Genomic DNA, 25,000 nt, shown 5'->3' on the forward strand with positions numbered 1-25,000 from the left:
GTGTCGGTGTGTGTCTGTGTGTGTCTGTGTGTGTCGGTGTGTGTCTGTGTGTGTCGGTGTGTGTCGGTGTGTGGCTGTGTGTGTCGGTGTGTGGCTGTGTGTGTCGGTGTGTGTCGGTGTGTGTCTGTGTGTGTCTGTGTGTGTCGGTGTGTGGCTGTGTGTGTCGGTGTGTGTCGGTGTGTGTCTGTGTGTGTCTGTGTGTGTCGGTGTGTGGCTGTGTGTGTCGGTGTGTGTCGGTGTGTGTCGGTGTGTGGCTGTGTGTGTCTGTGTGAAAATTTAAAAAGCGCTTGTTTGCATGATGCTGTAACTGACTAAACGCATGTTTACGCATGGGGGTGTGTGTACCTGTGTTTTTTGGGAGCGTGGTGGATGAGGGGATTTATAAACATGAATTATTAATATGATCAATAAAATAAGATATATCAAAATATACTTTTGAAATAAATGAAAAAAAGCGCTTGTTTGCATATTTAATTTAATCACTGATGCTGTCACACAGCAACACCGCTGCGCTGAGGTCATCAAGCAGGGGGAGGAGCCATGTTACAGGAGAGTTCTGATTGGACAGTTTGATGTCGTCTTGGACAGTCGTCTTTAACAGCTTTCTTCCTTCATGATCAAAATGTCTGCCCTGGTTTCCCTGGAAACCATAGAGTATGAGTACAAAGTGTCTTCATACTGTAGTGTGTGTGTATGCGTGTGTGTGTGTGTATGTGTTAGAGCCCGACCGATAAAGGATTTTTAAGGCCGATACCAATACAAATATTTGGTTATTTAAAAATCCGATATTCCGATATCGTCCGATATAAAAAAATATTTTAAAAATCCAGAAACGCGTAACAAAACAAACTGATTTCCCTAACTGTAGTTATTTGTAGTTTAAATGTTGTCACTTTTAGCAGAAGTTCTTATCCAGAGCGACTAAGTACAGGGACATTCCCCGAGGCAAGTAGGGTTAAGTGCCTTCCCAAGGACACAACGTCATTTGACATGGCCGGGAATCAAACCAGCAACCTTCTGATTAATAGCCCGATTCCCTAACTGTTTAGCCATCTGACTCCTGTTATTATTTCCTCACTAAAATAATATGTTAATGCAGTTTCTGATAAAAACAATGTATAAAAAATACAAACTTAAGGTATGAAACTTAAAGTCCTTAAAAATTTTTTTTTTTTAATCATTTATCGGCCATTATAAATGCTGATACCGATAGTTTGGAAAATGCCCAATATCGGCCTATAATATCGGGCCGCCGATATATCGGTCGGGCTCTAGTATGTGTGTGTGTGTGTCATGAGAGAGTAGCAGCAGTACTCACAGTCTCTGGACGCAGAGAGCACACTCGTTTGCGTAGGTAACCCCATCGCTGCCACACACAGGAGCCAGGTTCATGGGACAGGCCACGATCTCAGACAAGCCTCCACAAGACGGCTGCAAAACACAGGGTGGTCAACACAGGCTGGTCGACACAGGCTGGTCACCACAGGCTGGTCAACACAGGCTGGTCACCACAGGCTGGTCGACACAGGCTGGTCGACACAGGCTGGTCGACACAGGCTGGTCACCACAGGCTGGTCGACACAGGCTGGTCACCACAGGCTGGTCGACACAGGCTGGTCGACACAGGCTGGTCGACACAGGCTGGTCGACACAGGCTGGTCACCACAGGCTGGTCGACACAGGCTGGTCACCACCTGTCTTCCTGCCTGGCTGGTGAAGAGACCTTCCCTCTCTCCCTCCTCCACCCTTCCTTCCTCATCCACCCCTTCTCTCTCCCTCCTCCACCCTACCTTCCTCATCCATCCCTCCTCTCTCCCTCCTTCCTTCCTCCCTTTCCACATAGAATGATTGACTCAAATAACAACAATCATCTTAAATAAAAGTTTCCAGATAGAAGCCTTTGTTGGGTTCTGTAAACAATGATCCCCTGCTGGTATAAACCTGTCGTGGTGGAAATCCTGTACTTGATTCTAGAATCAATCTAGAATATTTTACTAACCTTCCTGAGGGCTCCAGATCTTTCCTCTGCACCTGAAAAACACAACAACACCTTTATATGTCTGTGCGGTCAGAAATACAACTCTTGGCAGTTTTGAAAACGTGTACCCCACTCTGCTTTCATGGTGCGTGTCTGTTTGGTTGCCACGTGATGGCGCAGCTGTGATAGCTAACGAGCTAGGCAGAGAGAAAAACGAACATTTACCTACTAGCATCCACACCTCAAACAAGTTGACCTAGACGCAAAACTACACGTCCAATCAATAAAAGGAGGATATTTTCCGAGACCCCAAGACTCTGCCGAAACTAGAGATGTCCTTTATATGTCTTTGCGGTCAGAAATATGTCTCTACCGGCGGTTTCGAAATCGTAATAACTTGTTTCTGTAAGTTAAACTATATGAACGTTAGAGGAATTTGTTTGACAATTTAGTTGAATATCAGAAAAAGAGCAGCCAGCAGAGTGTGCCACTCTGCTCTGCTGGCTGCTCATTCATAAAAAATCAAGAAGGAGCAAACATTCTAATGTATTTTAAACTGTCATAATTCAAAATTGGCTGAATATTTGAAAAAGCTGAATCATTTGGGAATACCTGAATGTCTTTTGAACATTTTAAAGGTTGAATGGTGTCTCTAGCTGAAAGTATGCTGAAGTAGTTATGTTTGAAAGAGGAGGAAGCTTTTTAATGATTTGAATGGATTTACCATTACTTTTAATGGGAGAATAATTTGCACAAAAACCTTAATGTCTTAAAAAGTATAAAAGTGAGAAATACCAAATGTCATAGCCAACATCTCCTGAAGGAGCTGAACGTTTTGATACAAGAATTGTAGGAATCGGTGAAAGTATGCAGAACTAGTTAGGCCAAAAAACGGCGGAAGAACTAAGAAGTTGAAATTATTATAATAATTATGTGAGAGAACACCCAATTAAGGGCATTGAGGGCCACAGATGAAGCGGAACAAACACACATGCAATCTCTTTCGTGAATTTGCAATTCCCGATAGTGGTGAGTTCATTAGCACACTTTAACATAACTTCCTGGCTAAACATTTGTTTAAGCAAATTGTGGTCATTGGACAGTTTGGAAATCCGTTTTCATCTAAGATGGGAGTCAGGTGGCTGAGCGGTTAGAGAATCAGGCTAGTAATCAGAAGGTCGCTGGTTCGTGTCAAATGACGTTGTGTCCTTGGGCAAGGCACTTCACCCTACTTGCCTCGGGGGAATGTCCCTGTACTTACTGTAAGTCACTCTGGATAAGAGCGTCTGCTAAATGAGAAAATGTAAATGTAAGATGGGAAAGTACACGATAACTCAATAGTGGGGCTGAGGAATGCAGATTGTGAGATGTGGACCACACACACACACACACACACACACACACACAGGACAACAGTACCTGTCAGGATGAGAAGGACCACCAGGGTTAGTAGAGATGCGTGTTTTCCGGACATGCTGCTGAAGGTTGTGACAGGTCCAGCACAACTCTATTCTTTCCTCTCTGTTTTGGTCAGTTTCTCTCTCTCTGCCTCACTGTTCATCTCCCTCCCTCTCTCTCTCCTGGTCTCTCTGCCTCTTTATCAGTGTGGGAACTCTGCAGGCAGAGAAGCTGTTTTCTAACATCTCAGGTGAGAAAACGTCCACATGTACAGAAGACACACACAAACACAAACACACACTGTGTTCTTCAATTCAATTGACAAACAGCAAGTCAAAAACCATGTTTTATTCATGTAAATAGGTACTATACAGAACAAGTAACAGACAAACTGCTTTTTTAATAATACTTCAAATGTAAACAAATAATAACAATATCAATGAGAAAATCATCGTCATGGTGAACTCGACTCTCTTTAATGATTGGCTGAGAAATGCTTCGCAGTTCAAAGTGTTTCTACTGTAGAGCTCTGTCTGTGTTGCAGTGCAAGTGGTTTTACTGGTGCAAAGTGCTGGAGCTGTAGGGTTTCAGTTCCAGGGGGTCGGGGGGGGGGGCAACAGGGCCGGGTCACTTGGACCCCCGCCCCTCCTAAAGTGTCTAAATACCCTGAGGACCCTGCAGGGTCAACGTAGAAATCAAACCCTGACTTTTCTTATCAAATGAGAGGGGAGGGATTCTGGGAGTAACCAATTGGTTGCACTGGGGTGGTCTCTCCTGTCTGACTGACTGTCTGACTGACTGACTGACTGTCTGGCTGACTGTCTAGCTGACAATTTTGGCCCTTTCCACGGTTCTAGAATGCCGGAATCTTCAAGCAGGCTCTTAAAGACACAAGGGGGGGGGGGGGGGGGAGGGGGGGAGAGATTCTAACAACGACATGACTTAGTTGAGACAGTGGTTTAGATCCGCTCAGGTAAGCTGACACCTGGACACGTGGCGACGGCACAGGACACAGTGAGAATGAATGGTGAGCACCACACTTAGATCCAGCTCGCTTACACAGGGGGAGATCATCTCTTCTCCTTAGCACAGCTTGAAAAAAAACTTCTCTAAGATGGTCACAAAGCAGGTTTTTAGAAAAAGGGCTTAAAACACACGTGAGCATGGTGTGTGCAGTTTAACACGCCTCCTAGGTGGATGTTACACAGGGACACTGCATTTGGCACTGACACAATTCACCTCAACACGATACACATCCACGTTAGATCAACACCATGTCCTTTAGAACCACCTCCAGTTGTAGCTTTACATGTAGAGATTTGTAAAAAAACGATTTACCCACTCGATGTCTAATTTGACTTAGACTCCAATGTTACGTAAATAGCTAAGTTTCACTGTGTTTTTTTAGTTGGTTGTTTGTTTTACACAAAACTCAAGAGGCAAGAGTATCCTGCTTTCTGCCTCACACACACAGAGATGCTCACTCCGGGGGCCAACTGGAAAACATGCAAAAACACAGACACCTCCAGACCCCACCACGGTAACTTGATATTTCAAAGACCACTTTTTCCATCCTGTTTTTTTTTTTTTTTTTTTTTTTTTTTTATATATATATATATATATATATATATATATATATATTACATGTAAAATTAAAAAAGAAAAAAAGAATTGTTCTCTACAGGGTTTCTCATAAAAACTTATATTTGTCTGCTTCTCATTCTAGAATCTTCCTGTCTGCTTCTCATTCTAGAATCTTCCTGTCTGCTTCTCATTCTAGAATCTTCCTGTCTGCCCTCCTCTGTTGCATCATCATCATCATCATCGTCGTCTCAGCACTCTGAAGTGTTTGAAGTCAGAGTGCTGCTCTGTCAACCCTCTCTGGGACTGGCAGGAGATTGTGACATCGACAACAAACAAGCAAAACATCTTACATTTTAGAAGAAGAAAAATTAAGAAAAATACAATTACATTTTTTGAAGATGCATATTTGAAACCAAACAGGTCCAATGAAGGTTGTCAATTGCCTTTAAGAGTAGCATAAAAAACAACAACATGATTGTATACAGTTCTTCAGTTTCATTTACAAAAAGAAAACTGCTGTTGTCAAAAAAGGAGGGACATTAGGACCCTGGGGTGGTGGGGCCCTGGGTCTGGGTTTGGCAGTGAAGGACTGGAGCGTCCTGCTGCTCCATCGCGTGGCTAAACTGGGAGTCCAACCACAGAAAGACACAGCAGGTCCAAACTGTCTGAGTCAGTGTGCTCTGGCAGTGAACCACTGCAGTCGCTGACTCTTATCAAACCTGGTCGCTGAATCGACTCAAATCTTGTCACTGACTCTCTCAGAGTCGTCTCGAATCGGTTTTTGGTTCTTGGGTGGTGGAATGCCTGTTGCCAGGCAACTGTTGCCAGCTCTGCGACACGTCTTGACCGGGGATCTGAGGAGGACTGGCGCTCAGACCCTCCTCCTCTGTGAGAGACCTCCTGCTAGCATGCAGCCAACAACCTTCACCTCCTGTCCTCCTCTTATCGTTTGCATTGATTTGCATTGAGTTTCATTTCAGTGTTGAACTTTCTGCAGCGTCTAGCCTCGACCCCCCTCCCCCCCCTCTCCTTGCCCCCGGCATGGGGGGGGGGGGGGGGAGGTGTGTGGGTGGCAGGCTGAACACACGCAGTCCACTGAGAAATCATAATAGTAATGATTAAAAAAAGACTAAAAGCAAGTATAAAATGTCTGGTGAGGACTGGTCCTCCAGTGGTCAGTGTGTGTGTGTGTGAGCGGGGGCCTGGGTCTGGCGCCCCCTGCTGGAGACAGGTGGAGTCACACACAGCTCTCCCTGGCCTTCTCGTCCAACAGGAAGCTGTTGAGGTGGGACACGTCCACGGCCACCGCGTCCCTCTTGATCATGGAAATGTCTTTTAAGTGGTCCTCGTCACTTTGGTCCTTGGCAAAATTGACAAATACCTGAGGGGAGGGGGGGGGACGAGAGAGAGAGAGAGCAAGCGCACAAAAACAGATTTAGTATCGATAGACAACTTTGTTTTTCTTATCAAAATGACCAATATCACACCCCCCCTCGTCCACCCCTGATCCTGCTGCTCTCTCTCCACCCCCCCCCCCCCCCTCATCCCTCCCTCACCCCCCGTCCTCCTCACCTGGTCCAGGGTGGTCTGGGAGACGGAGTAGTCCTCGATGCTGAGCTGCTCCTTGTGGCTGGCCAGCAGGGAGAAGATGCGTGCCAGCGAGGTGCGTGTGGAGGGCAGCTGGTACTGCAGCATGTTCCGGTGCTTCTCCTTCAGGGTGCTGCCCGGCAGCTCCTTCTCGATGAACGCCGTCACCGGTGCCAGGTCGGGGTCCGGCCCCGCCACGCGCAGGATGATGGTGTAGCCGTCACCAAACCTGCAGGGGGAGGGGCGATGGCGAGGGCCGTTAGCGGTAGCAGTAGTGTGAGGAAGACCATAGATGTTAGCATTTTGGTTAGCCGTTGTATGGGGAAAACTTGTTGATGTTAGCATGAGGCACAGTACAGAGAAACCAAGCAAACTGTATCCATTGCTCTGTGTGTGTGTGTTCTCACCTGTTCTTTAAGTGCTGGACACTGCCCAGACACCGGAAGTGTCCGTTCACCATGATGGCCATACGAGTGCACAGAGCCTCACACTCTTCCATGCTGAGGAGACAACGCACCGTCAGAGATTGTTCCACCTAAACATCCTCTACACCTCCTCTACACCTCCTCTACACCTCCTCTACACCTCCTCTACACCTCCTCTACACCTCCTCTAAACCTCCTCTAAACCTCCTCTAAACCTCCTCTACACCTCCTCTACACCTCCTCTACACCTCCTCTACACATCCCTCCATCCCTCCCAGTCTCACCTGTGAGAGGTGAGCACCACTGATCGACCCTCCTTGATGATGCCGAGGATGCAGTTCCACAGAGCTCTCCTGGCCTTGGGGTCCATTCCTGTGGTGGGCTCGTCCTGCGCACACACATCCAGGATCAGCTTAACCCTGTGCGTACATATGCGTGTGTGTGTGTGTCTGCACAGTATGTGTGTGTGCGTGTGTGTGTGTCTGCACAGTATGTGTGTGTGCGTGTGTGTGTGGTTCCACACTCACCAGGAAGACGACCGGAGGTCCTCCAATCAGAGCCATGGCTGTGGACAGCTTCCTCATGTTTCCTCCACTGTAGCTTCCTGCTGACTTGTCCACGTACTTGATCAGCCCCAGCTTACGGATGCCCCACTCTGCCACCTGGTGGTCAGGAGGACTCAGGTCAGGTCACATGTACGCCTCAACCTTCACACTCTGGTTTCAAAATTCTCTATCCGATTTTCATGAGATACTTTTTCCTCCCCTCTCCTCTCCTCCTCTCTCTTTCATATATAGTACAATCACATGGTTAGCTTTGTGATATGAGAGGCTCACACACACACACGCGAGCGCGCTAACCTCGCACACTTCCTTCTCCGGGACGCCTCGGAGGATGGCATAGAACTCCAGGTGCTCTCGTCCCGTCAGCAGGTCGTTGATGGCGTCAAACTGGGGGCAGTAGCCCATGTTCTGGTGTACCTCATCTATGTCTGTCAGGACACTGGGGGGGGGGGGGAGGGAGAGAGCGGGAGAGAGAGAGGGAGATATTACCATCTTGTTCATGAAGGTGTGTAGGTGTGTGTCAGTGTGGGTGTGATGGTGTCGCCGGTGCTCACCTCTTCCCAGCCAGGTAAGCTTCTCCACTGGTCACCATGGAGTCTCCTGTCAGCATCTTGAACGTGCTGGTCTTTCCTGCTCCATTCACACCCAGCAACCCAAAACACTGGAGGGAGGGAGGGAGGGAGGGAGGGGAGAGAGGGGAGAGAGGGAGGGAGGGGAGAGAGAGGGAGGGGAGAGAGAGGGAGGGGAGAGAGGGAGGGAGGGGAGAGAGAGGGAGGGAGGGAGGGCAGGAGGGAAAAGGAGAGTTTAGATAATGAGTACATAGATTTATAGATCATAATAGGATAGATAAGTATCTAGATAATAGATAGATATCTAGACAGGTAGGTATCTCTCACCTCTCCACGAGGGATCCCTACACACAGACGGTCCACAGCTGGCTTCTGTTTGCGCTTGTACACCTGGAGAAACATTGTATGTGTGAACTTACGACGATGCGATAAACCAGGGATCTGATTCTGATTCTGATTGGTTCATGCTCGTCCCTGTACCTTGGTCAGCTGGTTGATCTCCAGGATGTCAGAGTGTCCTCCTCCTCCCAGAATCCTTTGCCTCTCGCGGGCCACATCCTCGTCCTCGTCAGTGATTGGCTTGAGGTGCGAGCTGGAGGACCGGGCCTTGATGCAGAAGCGGTACTGGATGAGCAGGGTGATGCAGAAGAAGACCACGCCCTCCACCGCCATGGCAAACAGGTTCTTGCCCACCATGTCCCAGGCCAGCGGGGAACGGAAGCGGTTCTCCCCTAGGAACACACACACACACGCGCGTTAGTTAAATTGCGACAACAAACTAGATGAAAGATGTACCATCCACCCTCATCTTAACCCCAGCTACAGTCCCTGGTCCTCACCGAACCTCTCCAGGGCGTCGGCCATGGCCTGGTTCTTCACCATGTCGATGAGGCCGCGGCCCAGGCAGAAGTGAGGGAAGATCAGGAAGACGTTCTTCAGGATGTCGTTGATGCCTCCGATCTCCTGGAGGGCAGGCGGGGGGGAGACAAGGACCAGGGTGAGCGTCAAGTTCAATGTTTTGTAAACAAACACTTTCTCTGCTGTCATTTCTCCATTTACAGTGTTTTTCTTTCCTACATTCATGCCACATGCAGTAGAGTACTCTGCATCCTAGCATCCTAGAATCCTTACTAGCATCCTAGAATCCTTCCTAGCATCCTAGAATCCTTCCTAGAATCCTAGCCTGTGTGCTAGCCTGCTTCCTAGCATCCTAGCCTATGTGCTAGCCTGCTTCCTAGAATCCTAGCGTCCTCACGTTGCTTCCGAACAGCTCGAGGACGAAGGTGGCGACGGAGCCGTTGATGCCGATGAGGATGTTGACGCTGGTGAGAACCACGTAGGCCGTGCTGGGGATCTTGAAGAAGAAGGAGGCCGGGTACATCAGGGGGGTGATCGACCACCTGGGGAACACAGGACACATCACATCAATACAGAGAGAGAGGGGGAGAGAGAGAGAGGGGGAGAGAGAGAGAGAGAGGGGGAGATGGAGGGGAGAGAGAGAGGCAGAGAGAGATAGAGAGGGGGAGATGGGGGGGAGAGAGAGAGGCAGAGAGAGAGAGATGGGAGAGAGAGAGAGAGAGAGAGAGAGAGAGAGAGAGACAGAGAGAGACAGAGAGAGAGAGAGGCTCACCCGTAGAGCAGCAGCAGCAGGGCCAGGACAGGCAGGTTGGTGGAGGACACGTAGGCCTCTTGTTGGAAACACACAAAGATGATGATGACCAGCGTGGCAGGAACCACGTAGTTACACTGTGGGAGGAGAGGAGAGGGGGAGGAGGAGGAGAGATGGGGAGGAGAAGGAGGAGAGGGGGAGGAGAGATGGGGAGGAGAAGGAGGAGAGGAGAGGGGGAGAAGGAGGAGAGGTGGGGAGGAAAAGAGAGAGGGAAATATGTTAATTCTTATTTTACTTCAGCCTGGATAAACCCCAGAAATATGTACAAACAAACAGTTTCCATATACTGTACACGTGTGTGTGTGTGCCTCACCATGTCCCAGACGAAGTTGGCCAGCCAGTAGAGCAGGGGCTGGACTCCACTGATGAACTGCAGGTGCTTGGCCTTGTTCACTCTCTCCTGGATGAGGAACACCACGAAGCTGGCCGGCACGAAGGACATGGCGAAGATCACACAGATGGACACCAGCACGTCTACTGAAGTGGTCATCCTGGAGGGGGGGGGGGGGGGGGGGGGGGGGGGAGGGGAGGAGAGGAGGAGAGGAGGGGGGGAGGAGAGGAAAAGGATAATGTATATTAGAGCTGCTTCATGGTCATTTCTGGACTTGTCTTATCACCATCTCTCTATATCCATCTGTTTCTCTTTCTCTCTCTCCTTCTGGTCTTCTCCCTCTTACATATAGGGATAGGGTCCCTGTCCCCCCCCTGCCCGGTACTTACAGGGTTAGGGTTAGGGTCCCTGTCCCCCCCCTGCCCGGTACTTACAGGGTTAGGGTTAGGGTCCCTGTCCCCCCCATGCCCGGTACTTACAGGGTTAGGGTTAGGGTCCCTGTCCCCCCCCTGCCCGGTACTTACAGGGTTAGGGTTAGGGTCCCTGTCCCCCCCCCTGCCCGGTACTTACAGGGTTAGGGTTAGGGTCCCTGTCCCCCCCATGCCCGGTACTTACAGGGTTAGGGTTAGGGTCCCTGTCCCCCCCATGCCCGGTACTTACAGGGTTAGGGTTAGGGTCCCTGTCCCCCCCCCCTGCCCGGTACTTACAGGGCCACCTGGGAGAGCTGCTCCTTGGTGAGGTTGAGGGGGTGGTTGAAGGGTTAGGGTTAGGGTCCCTGTCCCCCCCCTGCCTGGTACTTACAGGGCCACCTGGGAGAGCTGCTCCTTGGTGAGGTTGAGGGGGTGGTTGAAGGCGGTGATGCCAGCCTTGCTGGGGTCCTTGCCCTGAGGCAGACTGGAGCGCAGGATGCCGTTGTTCATCACGTTGAGGAACGCTCCGATGCTGTGCCAGCCTTTGTTGTTGAACCAGATCTGCCGGGGAGAGGTCAAAGGTCAGGGGTTGAAGGATACCGTCAAACATTGAGGGTGCGTTAGATTCGGTGTAGGATGCATGGGGGAAACCTGGGAGGCCAAGATCGTGAGGGAACGGTGTGTGTGTTTGTTGTGTAATCAGTTCCCCCCCGCTCCCCCTTCCTGAGAAAACAGCAGGCTGCTTCCTGAGAGCTGATAGGGGGGCGTGGAGGGGCACCCATGCCCCCCCTATCAGCTCAGGGACATGTGGAATGTGGGAGAATTTCTGCGGTAAACAGCAGCTGGGTTTGTGTGTTTTGTGTGGGTGTGAGTGTGTGTACCAACCTTGACATTGTTTTTGGTGTCCAATCCCTGGATGAAGCTGGATAAACTTCTCAGAAAACGGTCAGCTGCAGTACCCTGGAGGAGGGAGGGAGGAGGGGAGAGAGGAGGCAGGAGAGAGAGGAGAGGGGGGGGGAGGAGAGAGAGGAGGCAGGAGAGAGAGGAGAGAGGGGGGGAGGAGAGAGAGGAGGCAGGAGAGAGAGGAGAGAGGGGGGGAGGAGAGAGAGGAGGCAGGAGAGAGAGGAGAGAGGGGGGGAGGAGAGAGGAGGAGGAGAGAGAGGAGAGAGGGGGATGAGAGGAGGCAGGAGAGGAAGGAAGAGATAGGAGGGAGAAAGATAAGAGTCAGTTCCTTTACTACTAAGGCAAGGAGGAGGACGGTACTATACAGTTTGCCAAAAACAGACATAGCACAGGTACAGAACAACTACCAGATCTAGAACTGTACCAACCTAGAACTGTAAACTAGAACGGTGAACTGATGCAAAGGTAAAGACTCACTCTCTCCAGGTGGAAACGCCTTCGGATCTGAGCGATGGCGTCATCGATGTCATCACTAGGGGGGAGGAACTGGGAGCTACGGGCGCCCAATGAGAACCCTCCGTATCTGCATGAAGAAAGCTCATTTTAATATTCATGCCCCAGTCCCCATCCAAGGATCGTCCAAGTGAAACGGTTGAGGAGACGTTCCTGCTGAAGTAACTCACCTGAACTCGTTGACCCAGATCTTGTTCTTTAAGCTAAAGAAAAAGATGAAAGACAGGTAGACTGTGAAGGCTGCTCAGGGTTGGTTCCACCAGTAACACTTACCCTGACAAGAGGGGTGTGTGTGTGTGTGTGTGATGGAAGCTCACCTCTTGCTGATGATCTGGGCGTAGGTCTTGACCAGGTAGTCCGACACGTTCCTGCTCGTCAGGTTCTGCAGAGTGTCAGTGTTGCTCATCATCACCTGCAGGGAGAACACAACCACTCAGGGACTGTTTGTGTGTGTGTGTGTGTGTCTACAGTGTGTGTGTGTGTGTCTCCAGTGTGTGTGTGTGTCTCCAGTGGGTGTGTGTGTCTCCAGTGTGTGTGTGTGTGTCTCCAGTGTGTGTGTGTGTCTCCAGTGTGTGTGTGTGTGTGTCTCCAGTGTGTGTGTGTGTGTCTCCAGTGTGTGTGTGTGTGTGTGTGTGTGTGTCTCCAGTGTGTGTGTGTGTGTCCAGTGTGTGTGTGTGTGTGTGTCTCCAGTGTGTGTGTGTGTGTCTCCAGTGTGTGTGTGTGTGTGTGTGTGTGTGTGTGTGTGTCCAGTGTGTGTGTGTGTGTCCAGTGTGTGTGTGTGTGTCCAGTGTGTGTGTGTGTGTGTGTGTGTTACCTGAGGGGGGGGCAGCCCTCCCGCCCCAGGGGGGCACTCAGGCAGCATCTTCTTGCGTCCCTCACAGCTGCACTCACACACAGGGGACGGCTCGGACATGCTCCAGTTACCAGACGCAAACATGACACTCACACTGGCCGGCACCTCCGGCACCGACCAATCACCTGTCACCCGGGAGCATGGAGCACCTCTGCAGGGAGAGAGAGAGAGAGAGAGAGAGAGAGAGAGAGAGAGAGAGAGAGAGAGAGAGAGAGAGAGAGAGAGAGAGAGAGAGAGAGAGAGGGAGGGAGAGGAATGTTATCCTGATCATTGTGAGGTGCAGTTCCCCTGTGTGTCCAGCAGAGGGCGGTGCAGCAGAGGGCAGTGCAGCAGGACTCACGGTATGGGCTCTGGCTCCATGCAGCGCGTGCCGAAGCCTGGCTTGTCCGTCAGCGCCCCCTGCAGTCTGTTAGTGTGGGCGTCCTCGGGCGCGTCGTTACTGCAGCGGACAACAGAAGAAGATGATGTTGGTGTCTTGCTTTGGAAGGTTGTAGGCAGAACAGACAGACAGGTAGACAGACAGCTAGACAGACAGACAACTAGACCGACAGCTAGACAGACAGACAGTTAGACAGCTAGACAGACAGCTAGACAGCTAGACAGACAGACAGTTAGACAGCTAGACAGACAGCTAGACAGCTAGACAGACAGCTAGACAGCTAGACAGCCAGCTAGACAGCTAGACAGACAGACAGCTAGACAGCTAGACAGACAGACAGCTAGACAGCTAGACAGCTAGATAGCTAGATAGACAGACAGCTAGACAGACAGACAGGCAGTACCTGATGAAGGTGAACTGTTCCTCGTACATGCCAGGCTCCAGGGCCAGGCTGGGGTATTTCCCAAACGGAGGCACGATCAGGCTGAACACGAGGGCGATGCACACAAACACAGCAGGAAGAACGATCTGGAACAACAACAGCAACAAGCTCTGAAACAGGGTCACCTGATCCTACCTGTGTGTGTGTGTTCACCTGATTATACATGTGTGTGTGTGTTCACCTGATTATACATGTGTGTGTGTGTTCACCTGATTATACCTGTGTGTGTGTGTTCACCTGATTATACATGTGTGTGTGTGTTCACCTGATTATACCTGTGTGTGTTCACCTGATTATACCTGTGTGTGTGTGCGCTCACCTGAGCAAAGAATCCCTTCCTGGAGCGGCGAGCGTACAGGAACCTCTTCCAGAGCAGAGCTACAAACTGCTGCCTCTTCAGACTCCAGCCCTTCACCTGGTACGAGCCTTTCCCGTCTGCCCCGCCCAGCCAGTCTGTCTCCCGGGACTCTGCAGGGGGGGGGGGGGGAGGGAGGGGGGGGGGAGGGAGGGACGGAAGGAAGGAGGGAGAGCAGGGGAGCGACAGGTTAGTATACTGTAAAACACACATACAGCCGATCCATCACTGCGTTATTATACGCAGTGATGTGGTTATTCATTCTCATTCATTTCAATCGCAGCTAGAAGTGATGGCTGATGGGAAATGTAGTTCCAGCTGGCTCACCTTCAGAGTCGTTGTACTCAAAGCTGTCGTCTTCCGTGAAGGGCTTCAGGCAGCTCTGGTGGTCTCCGAAGGCGTGGCGACGGTTCCTCCTGATGGGGAACGTTCCGTCTGGAGAACCGGCAGGAGAACGCAAAAAGCATGTTAGAACTGAGGGGTTCTACAGATTTGACTGTGTTTGTAATGAGCATGTGGGTCAGAAGGGGTTGTGGAAGAGTGTGGATGATGTTGTGGATGAGGTTGTGGATGATGTTGTGGATGAGGTTGTGGATGATGTTGTGGATGATGTTGTGGATGAGGTTGTGGATGATGTTGTGGATGAGGTCGTGGATGAGGTCGTGGATGAGGTTGTGGATGAGGTCGTACCGGCTGCGAGCTCAGCAGCATCCACACCGCTGTCCTCGGCCACTTTCAGGAAAATCTACACAGGACCACAAAACACCTTCAGTCTCTGAAACACCCTTGAGTGACACTCGACATTTAAACAAAATATGGACAGAAATTCAACTAAATACGGAGAGAGAAAATTCCACTAAACACGGACTAAAAGCAAACTGAACAAGGAACAAGTTTGTGAAGCAGGCGAGGTGCGAGGTGAGCGTCAGAGCCTCACCTCCTCCAGGGTGGTGTCAGAGATGCCGTAGCTGGAGATGCCCAGGTCAGAGAGACGGTCGTCCACCTCGTGGAAGAGCTCCACGAAGGCCCCGGCCTTGGCAGCTTCGTAGGGCAGCACGTAGGTCAGCTCGTGGCCCAGGTCCTCCACCAGGCGGGCCGCAGGGACGTGCCTGAAGATCACGCTGGAGATCAGAGATACGTCTGGGGGAGGAGAGGGGAGGGGGGGGGGGGGGGGGGAGGGGAGGTCCTTGGTGAGTACATTGGTCGCTGTCACAGAGGACTTTCCAATCATCATGAGAGAAAGGGAGAGAAAGGGAGGGAGAGAGAGAGAGAGAGAGAGAGAGAGAGAGAGAGAGAGAGAGAGAGAGAGAGAGAGAGAGAGAGAGGAAGTCTCCGTGTCTCCTCCAGCGACTCACCGACGGTGGTGGCTTCACTCTCTGGCTCGCTGCCCAGTCCTGCATCAGAGCTGCTCTCAGACACACTGTCCTGTAGAAACACCACACTTAGCCTGCTAGCCTCACCACACTTAGCCTGCTAGCCTCACCAAACACCTGCAGCTAACAGCCTGCTGGCCTTACCGAACAAAACCTGAATTATTTCCAGCAGGTTCAAGAGATAAAGAAGTCTAATCCTAATGGAGGCGTGTGTGCGGCGGGCCAGCTACCTTCTCCTTCTTGCTGTAGGACACGGTGCTGGCTGAGTTCCTGCAGGAGTGCAGAGACACCTCCAGGTCTCTCTTCACCAGCGTGAGGTAATATCCTGTCCCCAGCTGCGTCTTCAGGAAGAGGGAGGAGCCTACGCAGCACAGCCGCCCGTGGGAGATGATGGCGATGCGGTCGCCCAAGATGTCCGCCTCGTCCATGTGGTGGGTGGAGAGGATGATGGTGCGGCCTGGGGGGAGGAGGGAGAGGAGGGAGAGGAGGGGGGAGGAGGGGGGAGGAGGGAGAGGAGGGGGGAGGAGGGGGGAGGAGGGAGAGGAGGGGGGAGGAGGGAGAGGAGGGGGGAGGAGGGAGAGGAGGGGGGAGGAGGGAGAGGAGGGGGGAGGAGGGAGAGGAGGGGGGAGGAGGGAGAGTGGGGGAGGAGGGATGAAGGGAGGGAGGGTGGGTGGGGGAGGAGGGAGAGTGGGGGAGGAGGGAGGGAGGTGAATACAGACCAGGTAAATCAGTACATGCTGTAATGGAGTCATCTCCTCTTACAGCATGTATAGGGAGAGGTTTGACTGCCCCACTGCTCCAAGTTGAACTTTGCGAGTAGCCCCACATGCGGTGACAGTATTCACTAGGGGAGGGGGGGGTGGCTGGGGTGGGGTTACCTTGGCGATACTTGAGCAGCAGGTCCCAGATGCCTCTGCGTGCATAGGGGTCCACACCGGCCGTGGGCTCGTCCAAGATCACGACCTTTGACCCCCCGACGAAGGCCAGAGCCACCGACAGCTTCCTCTGCATGCCACCTGTCGTCACCACAGAAACAACAATGTCACTTCCTGTGTTCTGCTTGGTTCACCTTTACCCTTGTGAGCATTCTGTTGAGAGCGTGAAGCAAAGATATCCAGAGAGGGAAAGTGACGAAGTACAAATACTTTGTTATTGTACTTAACTAGATTTTTCAGTACTTGACTTTTGATTTTTTTTTACATGAGTAAAAAGTGGGAAAGAAAATTCTAAACGTTTTTTTAAACATTTGTTTAAATTTTTTATAAATTTTCCAAAAAGTTGAAAATGTTTTAGTTTTTTTTAAGTAAAAAAGGTTTTGAATGGTTCGAAAGGTGAACAGAATGTAGGAGAACAACAAATACATGCACACACACACACACACACTCACACACACACACTCTCACCGGACAGCTGGCTGGTGAGGGACTGGCGTTTGTGCGGAAGGCCGACGTCATTGACTATCTGCTCCATCTCAGCTGTCACCTTCTCCTCAGACAGACCCTTCAGCCGGGCGTAGAACCAGACATGCTCCTCAACTGTCAGCCTGGAGGAGGAGGGGAGAGAAGGAGGAGGGGGGTGAGGAGGAGGGGGGGGAGAGGAGGAGGGGGGGAGGAGGAGGGGGGGGGAGGAGGAGGGGGGGAGGAGGAGGAGGGGGAGAGGAGGAGGGGGGGAGGAGGAGGGGGGGGGAGGAGGAGGGGGAGAGGAGGAGGAGGGGGGGGGGAGGAGGAGGAGAGAAGTTAAATCAATGCCCTTACTCAATACCCAGAAGTATTACCACTAGTATGAACAGCAGCCTCAGAGATGAGTAACGGCAGCTGTCCCAGCGGGGGGGGGGAGGGTACGTACATGCTGAACAGCACGTTGTGCTGGGGACACACGCCCAGGTTCTGCCTGATGGAGCTCAGCTCCGAGCGGATGTCCTTCCCAGGATGTAAGCCGTGCCGGAGGTGGGCGGGAACAAGCCGGTCAGGATCGACCTATCACAGCAGACCCCATCACGTTACGCTTGTCACACGGTACAGGCACACGGGGAATACTCCTAGAGGTTGTAGTATATCTGAGAGAGGCAGTGTGCTTACATGGTGGTGGTTTTCCCGGCTCCGTTGTGGCCCAGGAAGGAGGTGATCTGGCCCTCGTAGAAGCCCAGCGTCAGCCCATCCACCGCCAGCTTCTTACCGTGGCTTGTACACCTTCACCAGGTTCTTAATGTACACGCCTGGCTGGATGTGGGAGGGCTCCTCCTCTACACACACCGCTAGGGGGAGGAGAGGAGAGGAGGAGGAGGAGGAGAGGGGGAGGAGAGGAGGGGGAGGAGAGGAGGAGGAGGAGGAGGAGGAGGAGAGGAGGAGGTGAGGAGGGAGAGGAGAGGAGAGGAGGAGGAGAAGAGGAAAGGAGGAGGAGGGAGAGGAGAGGAGAGGAGGAGGAGAAGAGGAAAGGAGGAGGAGGAGAGGAGGAGGAGAGGGGGAGGAGAGGAGGAGGAGGAGAAGAGGAGAGGAGGAGGAGGAAAGGAGGAGGAGAGGAAGAGGAGGGGGTGGAGCGGAGAGGAGGAGGAGAGGGGGAGGGAGAAGAGGAGGAGGGGGGGAGGATAGGAGGAGGAGAGGAAGAGGAGGGGGTGGAGAGAAAGATGAGTAAAGCATTGTAGTGATGCTGTGTGTGGAGAAGCACAGTTAACATCCAGTCTGCTTCTCTAGACCAGCCTCTCTGTCAGAACACAAAGACAAAGCCAGAGGGATGTCAGAAACGGGAGGATGGGATTGGGCCGTACCCTGAGCGTTTCCTGTGGGTGTGGCCATGTTGCTGCAGGGCTTCTCTCCACACCAGTAGGACCTGGTGAAGGGGAAGTACCAGGGTCTGGGGATCCCAAACTGACCTGGAGAGGAGAGGAGTGAGGAGAGGAGAGAGGAGAGAGGAGGAGAGTAGACCAGAGGAGAGGGGAGGAGCGGAGAGGAGAGGGGAGAGGAGAAGGGAGGAGAGGCAGTTCAGTACTACAGTATACACAGGCTTACAGAGGAGCAATCAACAACTACAAATATTTACATATCAGACCTCCCCATCCCTCCCCCCCTCCCTCCTCCTCCCCCTCAGACTCACCGGGGGAACACGGCCTCTATGTACCAGGTCATGAGGGCGTAGAGGGCTGCGTCCACCAGCATCATGCAGATGGAGGTGGTCAGGTTGTAGCTATCCTCCTCTAGAGGGCTGGCCAGCAGGTTGGACCACTGGATGCCCACGCCCTGCTCCTCAAACAGGGCAAAGTACTCACAGCCAAACCCAAAGGCCACGGGGGACAGCAGGCTCTGGAGAGGAGAGACAGAGAGAGAGAGAGAGAGAGAGACAGAGAGAGAGAGAGAGAGAGAGAGAGAGAGAGAGAGAGAGAGGCTGTGAGTAGTCGGCAAAGCTCTCCTGTGTGTTGATATGGCATCTGACGGGTGGAGGAGCTCACACACTCTCACACACACCCCTACCCCACACACACACTCCTCCAGCATCCCCCCCCCCCCTCCCCTCGCTGTGCTCACCACCAGGATCTTGGCCCCGTAGCCTACGTAGTCCTGCCAGGCCACACACAGCACGTAGGGCAGGTAGAGCGTGAAGTAGATGATGCCCCCGCACGCCGCCGCCAAGTTGGCCCGCGAGAAGATGGTGCTGATCAGGAAGCACTGCATGATGGTTACCACGGCGAACGAGCCCAGGAACAGGAACACCACGCCTGGGTCGCTGTAGGGGAGGAGGTTACCCATCTGGAGAGGAGAGGGGGAGGAGGAGAGGAGAGGGGGAGGAGGAGAGGAGAGGGGAGAGGGGGAGGAGAGGAGAGGAGAGGGGAGGGGGAGGAGGAGAGGAGAGGGGGAGGGGGAGGAGAGGAGAGGAGAGGGGGGAGAGAGGGAGGGGGAGGAGAGGAGAAGGGGAGGAGGAGAGGGGGAGAGGAGAGGAGAGGAGGAGGAGAGGGGGAGGAGGAGAGGAGAGGGGGAGGAGGGGGAGGAGGAGAGGAGGAGAAGAGGAGGGGAGGAGAAGAGAGGGAGGAGGAGGATATTATTACCCGAGATGTCAAGACTACTTATATAAACACAGTAGATTTATGTCTGCATAGTGTGTGTGAGTGTCTTACTCAGCAGGTGTGTGTGTGTGTGTGTACCTTCAGGATGAGGACCAGCAACCCCAGCGCTGACCAGCAGAGGGATCAGGCTGCTGATGAACCAGCTGAGCCACAGGACGCCGTTGTCCAATCCCATGATCCTCATGGTCTCCTTGAGGCGCGCCTCCTTCTCGTAGACCACGCCCTTGATGATGAGGGCCACCGAGTACATCCACGCCAGCGTCATGAACAGAGGCATGGAGCGGCTCATCACCCGCAGGAACCTGGGGGTCGAAGGTCAGGCAGGCTGGGTCAGGCTGGGGTCAGAGGGAGACTGACAGAGGTGTGTGTGTGTGTGTGTGTGACCCACATGTCGTCTACGTAGCAGGGGTAGGGCATCTGCTGGATGTAGACCCCAGTCTTCTCCTTGGTCCCGGTCACAGCTCTGATGATGCCCTGCTCGATGACGTCCTGCAGGTAGGAGAACCCACCCCACACGTAGCGCAGGTCCTCAAACGGGTCAGCCCTGGGACCCGGGTCCCAGTACCTGAGGAGGGACGGAAGGGAGGTCAGCCTTAAGAGTTGTCCAGTGCTATTGTGTTTAAACAGTGTCCACTACGGAGTCAGGTGGCTGAGCGGTGAGGGAATCGGGCTAGTAATCCGAAGGTTGCCAGTTCGATTCCCGTTCATGCCAACTGACGTTGTGTCCTTGGGCAAGGCACTTCACCCTACTTGCCTCGGGGGAATGTCCCTGTACTTACTGTAAGTCGCTCTGGATAAGAGCGTCTGCTAAATGACTAAATGTAAATGTAGTACGGTGTGTATGTATCCAGTATGGTGTGTGTGTGTGTGTGTGTGTGTGTGTGTGTGTGTGTCCTCTCACCCGTCCTTGATCTTGTTGGTGCGCTCCACGTTGTCGATGTCCATGCGGATCTTGTAGTTCACGTTGTCGGGCAGGTCCGAGCTGTTGCCGCGGGCGATGTCTGGGAACACGATGCCCGCCCAGAACTTCTGGTCGTCAAGGAGACGCATGGACTTATTGACGAGGCGCTCCTCATTGGCCACAGGCTCCAGCTTGTCCAGGTTGACGCACTGTGGAGGAGACGACCCAGCATCACACACAGCTTTCGCCGAGAACCTAACCCCACTGGAGGTTTAAACACACACACACACACACACCCCTTAACATATGAACACACACACCTCCATGAAGCGTGAGATGGTGAGGATGGCGTGGTCGGTCTCGTTGAAGGCCTCCCTCCAGGTGTAGGCTGAGCCGGGTGGGCGGTGGTCCTCGGAGGCCTTGCGGAGGAAGGCCGACAGGTCCTCCACCCTCCAGTCTGTGCCCTGCAGGCGGGCGTTCAGGAAGCGGGCACTGGCGTTGTTCTGGAGCAGGGTCTGGAGCACGGGGAGACACGGTTAGCTTGACTAACCGGGGGGGTCAGATGGCTGAGCGGTTAGGGAATCGGGCTAGTAATCAGAAGGTTACCGGTTCGATTCCTGTCCGTCCCAATTGACATTGTGACCACTCATACAAGCTTTCTCTTATATTATTATATACATTTAACCCAGTAAGACCCCTTGTTGTAAAATTACAACGTCACCTTTAGCTCTTTAATTGCCAATTTCTTTTTTTTGAAAGACCAAATTTAATAGGACCCATTGGTTAAAATCTTATTTGCAAATGTGTTTTTAGGAGCTAAAGGTGATGTTGAAATTTTCTTACAAGGTTAAATGATGCTGTATTTACAATACCTGCCTGCTAAGAGACAAAATGGCTTCCCATGTTTCCTGTGTTTCATGGTATGTATGTATGGATATAGTACAGTCTGAAGTGGATTATATAATTCTAAAATATATACTACGTCATGTCTATTTGTCACCTCACATAATCTCCCGTTTATCATCAGATTATCAGTTTCATCTCACACAGGTCCACATTCACATCCCTTATCTACTAAGCGGTAATCAACTACTCTAGCCTGGCACCGTAAGTAAACAGGCTTCTGATTCAGACACAGAGAGAGAGAGAGAGTGGTTCGTAGTTCATGAGGTTCATAGTTTATGAGCTCATTCCAGCTATCAACCACTAATGACCCCACAGGAATGTTAGATAAGCCAGTGTTCTGCAGTCCTCCTCCTGCACCAGCAGGGGGCAGTGTGGGCTGTGGTCAGAGGGAGAGAAGGCCCTACAAGCACACATGTTGAGTTTGGGGAGCTGGATGTTGTTACTGTAGCAGGGTTGCCAATTAAGCAACTTTGTCGCTAGTTTTAGCGACTTTTCACCTTCCCTAGCAACATAATATCTCATCTAGCGACTACAGACAAATCTGGCGACTTTCCGCTAGTTTGGAAATCTAAATTTTTCCTTGTTGAGCCGCGGCAACGATGGCTGAATGACATCACGTTTGTTCTGTTCTCACGTTCCCAGTGTATACTCCACCCCTGCCTCCACCCCTGCCTCCACCCCTGCCCCCACCCCTGCCTCCACCCCTGCCCTGTGTGAGTGTCTCTAATGTGACTAGCATACATGAGCGGTTCAAAGCTCCTCTTTCTTATAAAGGCCTCTGAGCGTGAGACTGCCAGCCACAACTCGTCAAAACGGATGTGGCATGTGTTCCTTAACAGCTGCCTGCCTGTCTGTGTGTGTGTGTGTGTGTGTGTGTGTGTGCCTCCTCACCCGGACCAGGTCCATCTCCTCGCTGCTCTCCATGAAGGACCATACCCTGGGCCTCATCTCCTCCCACATGCCCCCCAGGTCCCTCAGCACGCCCAGCTCCTGGAACGTCTTGTTCACCTGGGGGGGGGGGGGAGAATTAGAATTGGAGTGTGGATATGTGTGAGTGTGTGTGTGTTGTACCTTGTGTATGATCTGTTAGAATTGGAGTGTGGATATGTGAGTGTGTGTGTGTTGTACCTTGTGTATGATCTGTTAGAATTGGAGTGTGGATATGTGTGAGTGTGTGTGTGTTGTACCTTGTGTATGATCTGTTAGAATTGGAGTGTGGATATGTGAGTGTGTGTGTGTTGTACCTTGTGTATGATCTGTTAGAATTGGAGTGTGGATATGTGAGTGTGTGTGTGTTGTACCTTGTGTATGATCTGTTAGAATTGGAGTGTGGATATGTGTGAGTGTGTGTCTTACCTCGTGTATGATCCTCTGTGTAGCGGGAGTGTCAGGTGTGTAGAGGATCTTGCCCATCAGGAGTGGTTTGAGCGCCCTCCAGATCATCCTGGAGATGGGGCTGGCTTCCAGGCCACGCATCATGCTGTTACAGTACGGAGCTGGAGGAGGAGAGGACACCAGCTCACGTTACACTGCTCAGAACGTCCAATCAGCTGACCCTTTCAGCCACACACATTGTGTCCCATAATTGCATTATGGGAAGTGTAGTTGAAAAGTACGGATCAGAAGTGTAGTGTTTTAAGGTTGTCAGAGTCGGACAAGGATGTGACATCAAAATTCATCCACCAAAACAGGAAGTGTTGATGATCAGGAATTGTTGTGAAGAGAGGAGAGAGAGAGAGAGAGAGAGAGAGAGAGAGAGAGAGAGAGAGAGAGAGAGAGAGAGAGAGAGAGAGAGAGAGAGAGAGAGAGGACTCGGATCTCAACTCACTGGAGGAGTTGTCGTAGGTGGACACCGGCTCGTCCTCGCTGCCGTTGCCGTGGTTACCGAAGAGGGCCTTGTAATTGTTGTCCTCGTACCAGTTGAGGGACTTGATCTTCAGTCCTCCGCCCTCCGGGTGTCCGCACACGATGCGAGACACGGCCTGGTACATGTGGCTGGGGCTGCCTGTGGCGTTGGTCGTCAGGTACTGCAGCTCCTTACGCAGGTCCTGCCAGCTGTTCATGCTCACCAGCTGGAACACACATGCACACATGCCTGTTACATACATGTATACGTGTTTACATACGTGTTGTATATATACGTGGTACAGCCGTGTGACATCCATGTTGCGTGTGTTAACTGGTTCTCATAATCGTCACGGATTAAACCCACCATCCGTATGACAGAGAGAGTGTCGCTACATGTGAGTCACGTTCAGACACGCTAATGCTAAAGCTAATGCTAAAGCTAATGCTACAGCTAATGCTAAAGCTAATGCTAAAGCCGTTCATGTTGTTGTCAGGGGAACAGATTTCCGCCGGAGGTGAAAACTACATGTTCTCAACAAGCAGCCTGATGGGGTTAAATTTAGCTGCTGTTCCTGAAATACTCTGATGGTGTGGCAGACAAGTGTGTGTGTGTGTGTGTGACTGTGTGTGTGTGTATTCGTCCTAGGTGTGGCTGTGCTTAAACACTCTCCAAAAGAGAGAGAGACCATTTTAAGAACACAGTCTGTCTTTCAGAGAACAGCAGGTCTTTCTCTACTGTTAAACATTCAAACCTGTGTTCTACTGCGCTTGAGGTACAATTCAACTATTAAACTACCCTGAACCAAAGCTAGCAGATGTGTGTATACAAGGGCTGCTGGATAACCACTGTTTACCCCCAGTCTTTGTCTGCTAATGCCTGGTAAATGACAGGGCGTGAGACAAAGCCGTGCCATGAGGTAAGAGTTGTTCCCGGTGCTGTTGAAATCCTAGTTTCACATGAGCTTCTATGTGGCGTAACCCAGACGACAGAGTGGGTTCACTTCCCCCTGGGTCAGAAACACTGACCGCTCCGGATTTCACTAAGCAACCTCACGAGAGCTGTCACGCATGTTAGGTTTGACACACGCCTGAGTTCTGCTTTGGTTTCTTTGCGGGTGATCTTGAAACGGAGAGAGGGGGGAGGAGGGCAAACCTGGGGTGTGTGGTCAGGTGGGACAGGTCCTGCCCTGACATGTACTAGACTGAGAGGGAAGGAGGGAGGGAGAGAGGGAGGGAAGGAGGGGAAGAGAGGGAGAGAGAGAGAGAGAGAGAGAGAGAGAGAGAGAGAGAGAGAGAGAGAGAGAGAGAGAGGAAGAAAGGTAGGAAGGGAGAGACAGAGAGAACAAAGAGAGGTTACTCTCGGCCATGCGTGTAGCGGGCAGACACCCAGAAGTGAAGGATGGTGGTTATTATCAGGAGAAAAACAATGCTCCAGTCTCAATAGAACCTGCAGTCAGCACATCATCCCAACCTCCACACCACCTCCTTATCCTTCCCTGCTGAGCCTGCGACTACAAACTCCCCAAAACAATGAAACTAACTAAACCACACTTTTGGCTGTCTATTGTTCCCAGAGAACCCAAGAAAAAAACCACACAACGATTTCCCAGCAAGGGCTCATGGTGACAGTATAAAACGCTCCAGTTAGCTCGATAGCAGTGAAACCAGCGCACCAGATCCTCTCCTTGTCTCCTGTGTGTGTTTGTGATCCACCCCAGAACGGTCACAGCTTTGATCCACATCTCACAGTCACATGCTTCATCCTGCTAGCTGCAGCCAAAACCACACAAAGAACACATCTCACACAGTGGAGAGGGAGGGTGTGTGAGATGTGCCTGACCCAATGTGTGCGTGTCTGCCTCTTTGGCTCCATGTAAATATGTGTGTGTGTATCCGGCGTGTGTGTGTGTGTTGTTAGAGTTTTGACCCGGGGAGACTTGCCTCTCACAGCACAGTACC

General features: G+C 51.8%; 2 protein-coding genes across 2 annotated transcripts in view; both read right to left on the reverse strand.

The window, feature by feature from the left end:
• Nucleotides 1-458: 458 nt before the first annotated feature.
• Nucleotides 459-3,452, reverse strand: spink4 (serine peptidase inhibitor, Kazal type 4). Its single transcript, XM_067232238.1, has 4 exons — nt 3,398-3,452; nt 2,000-2,031; nt 1,319-1,431; nt 459-640 (listed from the first exon to the last, which is right to left on the reverse strand). The coding sequence occupies exons 1-4, from the start codon at nt 3,450-3,452 to the stop codon at nt 595-597; spliced, it is 246 nt and encodes an 81-aa protein (XP_067088339.1). The 3' UTR covers nt 459-594.
• A 1,558-nt stretch (nt 3,453-5,010) lies between these two features.
• LOC136939901 (phospholipid-transporting ATPase ABCA1-like) overlaps nt 5,011-25,000 on the reverse strand; it is a gene marked incomplete at its 5' end in the record, with an annotated part of 27,279 nt that continues 7,289 nt past the window's right edge. Inside the window, 44 exon segments of the mRNA XM_067232235.1 lie at nt 5,011-6,341; nt 6,533-6,776; nt 6,955-7,047; nt 7,257-7,360; nt 7,500-7,634; nt 7,833-7,974; nt 8,090-8,196; nt 8,432-8,494; nt 8,585-8,835; nt 8,944-9,067; nt 9,360-9,504; nt 9,735-9,850; nt 10,087-10,264; nt 10,906-11,075; nt 11,400-11,474; nt 11,895-12,000; nt 12,101-12,133; nt 12,248-12,342; nt 12,745-12,934; nt 13,124-13,222; nt 13,566-13,690; nt 13,924-14,072; nt 14,287-14,394; nt 14,650-14,704; nt 14,897-15,099; nt 15,315-15,384; nt 15,563-15,789; nt 16,211-16,348; nt 16,736-16,875; nt 17,178-17,259; nt 17,262-17,308; nt 17,411-17,512; nt 17,514-17,586; nt 18,097-18,196; nt 18,419-18,628; nt 18,851-19,072; nt 19,465-19,488; nt 19,490-19,688; nt 19,775-19,951; nt 20,288-20,496; nt 20,608-20,802; nt 22,085-22,201; nt 22,550-22,689; nt 23,022-23,265. Of these exon segments, the coding sequence (XP_067088336.1) occupies nt 6,198-6,341; nt 6,533-6,776; nt 6,955-7,047; nt 7,257-7,360; nt 7,500-7,634; nt 7,833-7,974; nt 8,090-8,196; nt 8,432-8,494; nt 8,585-8,835; nt 8,944-9,067; nt 9,360-9,504; nt 9,735-9,850; nt 10,087-10,264; nt 10,906-11,075; nt 11,400-11,474; nt 11,895-12,000; nt 12,101-12,133; nt 12,248-12,342; nt 12,745-12,934; nt 13,124-13,222; nt 13,566-13,690; nt 13,924-14,072; nt 14,287-14,394; nt 14,650-14,704; nt 14,897-15,099; nt 15,315-15,384; nt 15,563-15,789; nt 16,211-16,348; nt 16,736-16,875; nt 17,178-17,259; nt 17,262-17,308; nt 17,411-17,512; nt 17,514-17,586; nt 18,097-18,196; nt 18,419-18,628; nt 18,851-19,072; nt 19,465-19,488; nt 19,490-19,688; nt 19,775-19,951; nt 20,288-20,496; nt 20,608-20,802; nt 22,085-22,201; nt 22,550-22,689; nt 23,022-23,265 (5,970 nt within the window).

The sequence above is a fragment of the Osmerus mordax genome, unplaced genomic scaffold (assembly GCF_038355195.1).
Source record: "Osmerus mordax isolate fOsmMor3 unplaced genomic scaffold, fOsmMor3.pri Scaffold_41, whole genome shotgun sequence".
Classification (NCBI taxonomy): domain Eukaryota; kingdom Metazoa; phylum Chordata; class Actinopteri; order Osmeriformes; family Osmeridae; genus Osmerus; species Osmerus mordax.

Bases quoted from the DNA above. Each gene is read 5' to 3' on its own strand.
- spink4 (XM_067232238.1), bottom strand. From the start codon at position 3,452: ATGTCCGGAAAACACGCATCTCTACTAACCCTGGTGGTCCTTCTCATC. The intron at 2,032-3,397 runs GTACTGTTGTCC...TGTGTTTTTCAG, and splicing joins GGTCCTTCTCATCCTGACAG to GTGCAGAGGAAAGATCTGGA. The intron at 1,432-1,999 runs GTTAGTAAAATA...TGTGTTTTGCAG, and splicing joins GATCTGGAGCCCTCAGGAAG to CCGTCTTGTGGAGGCTTGTC.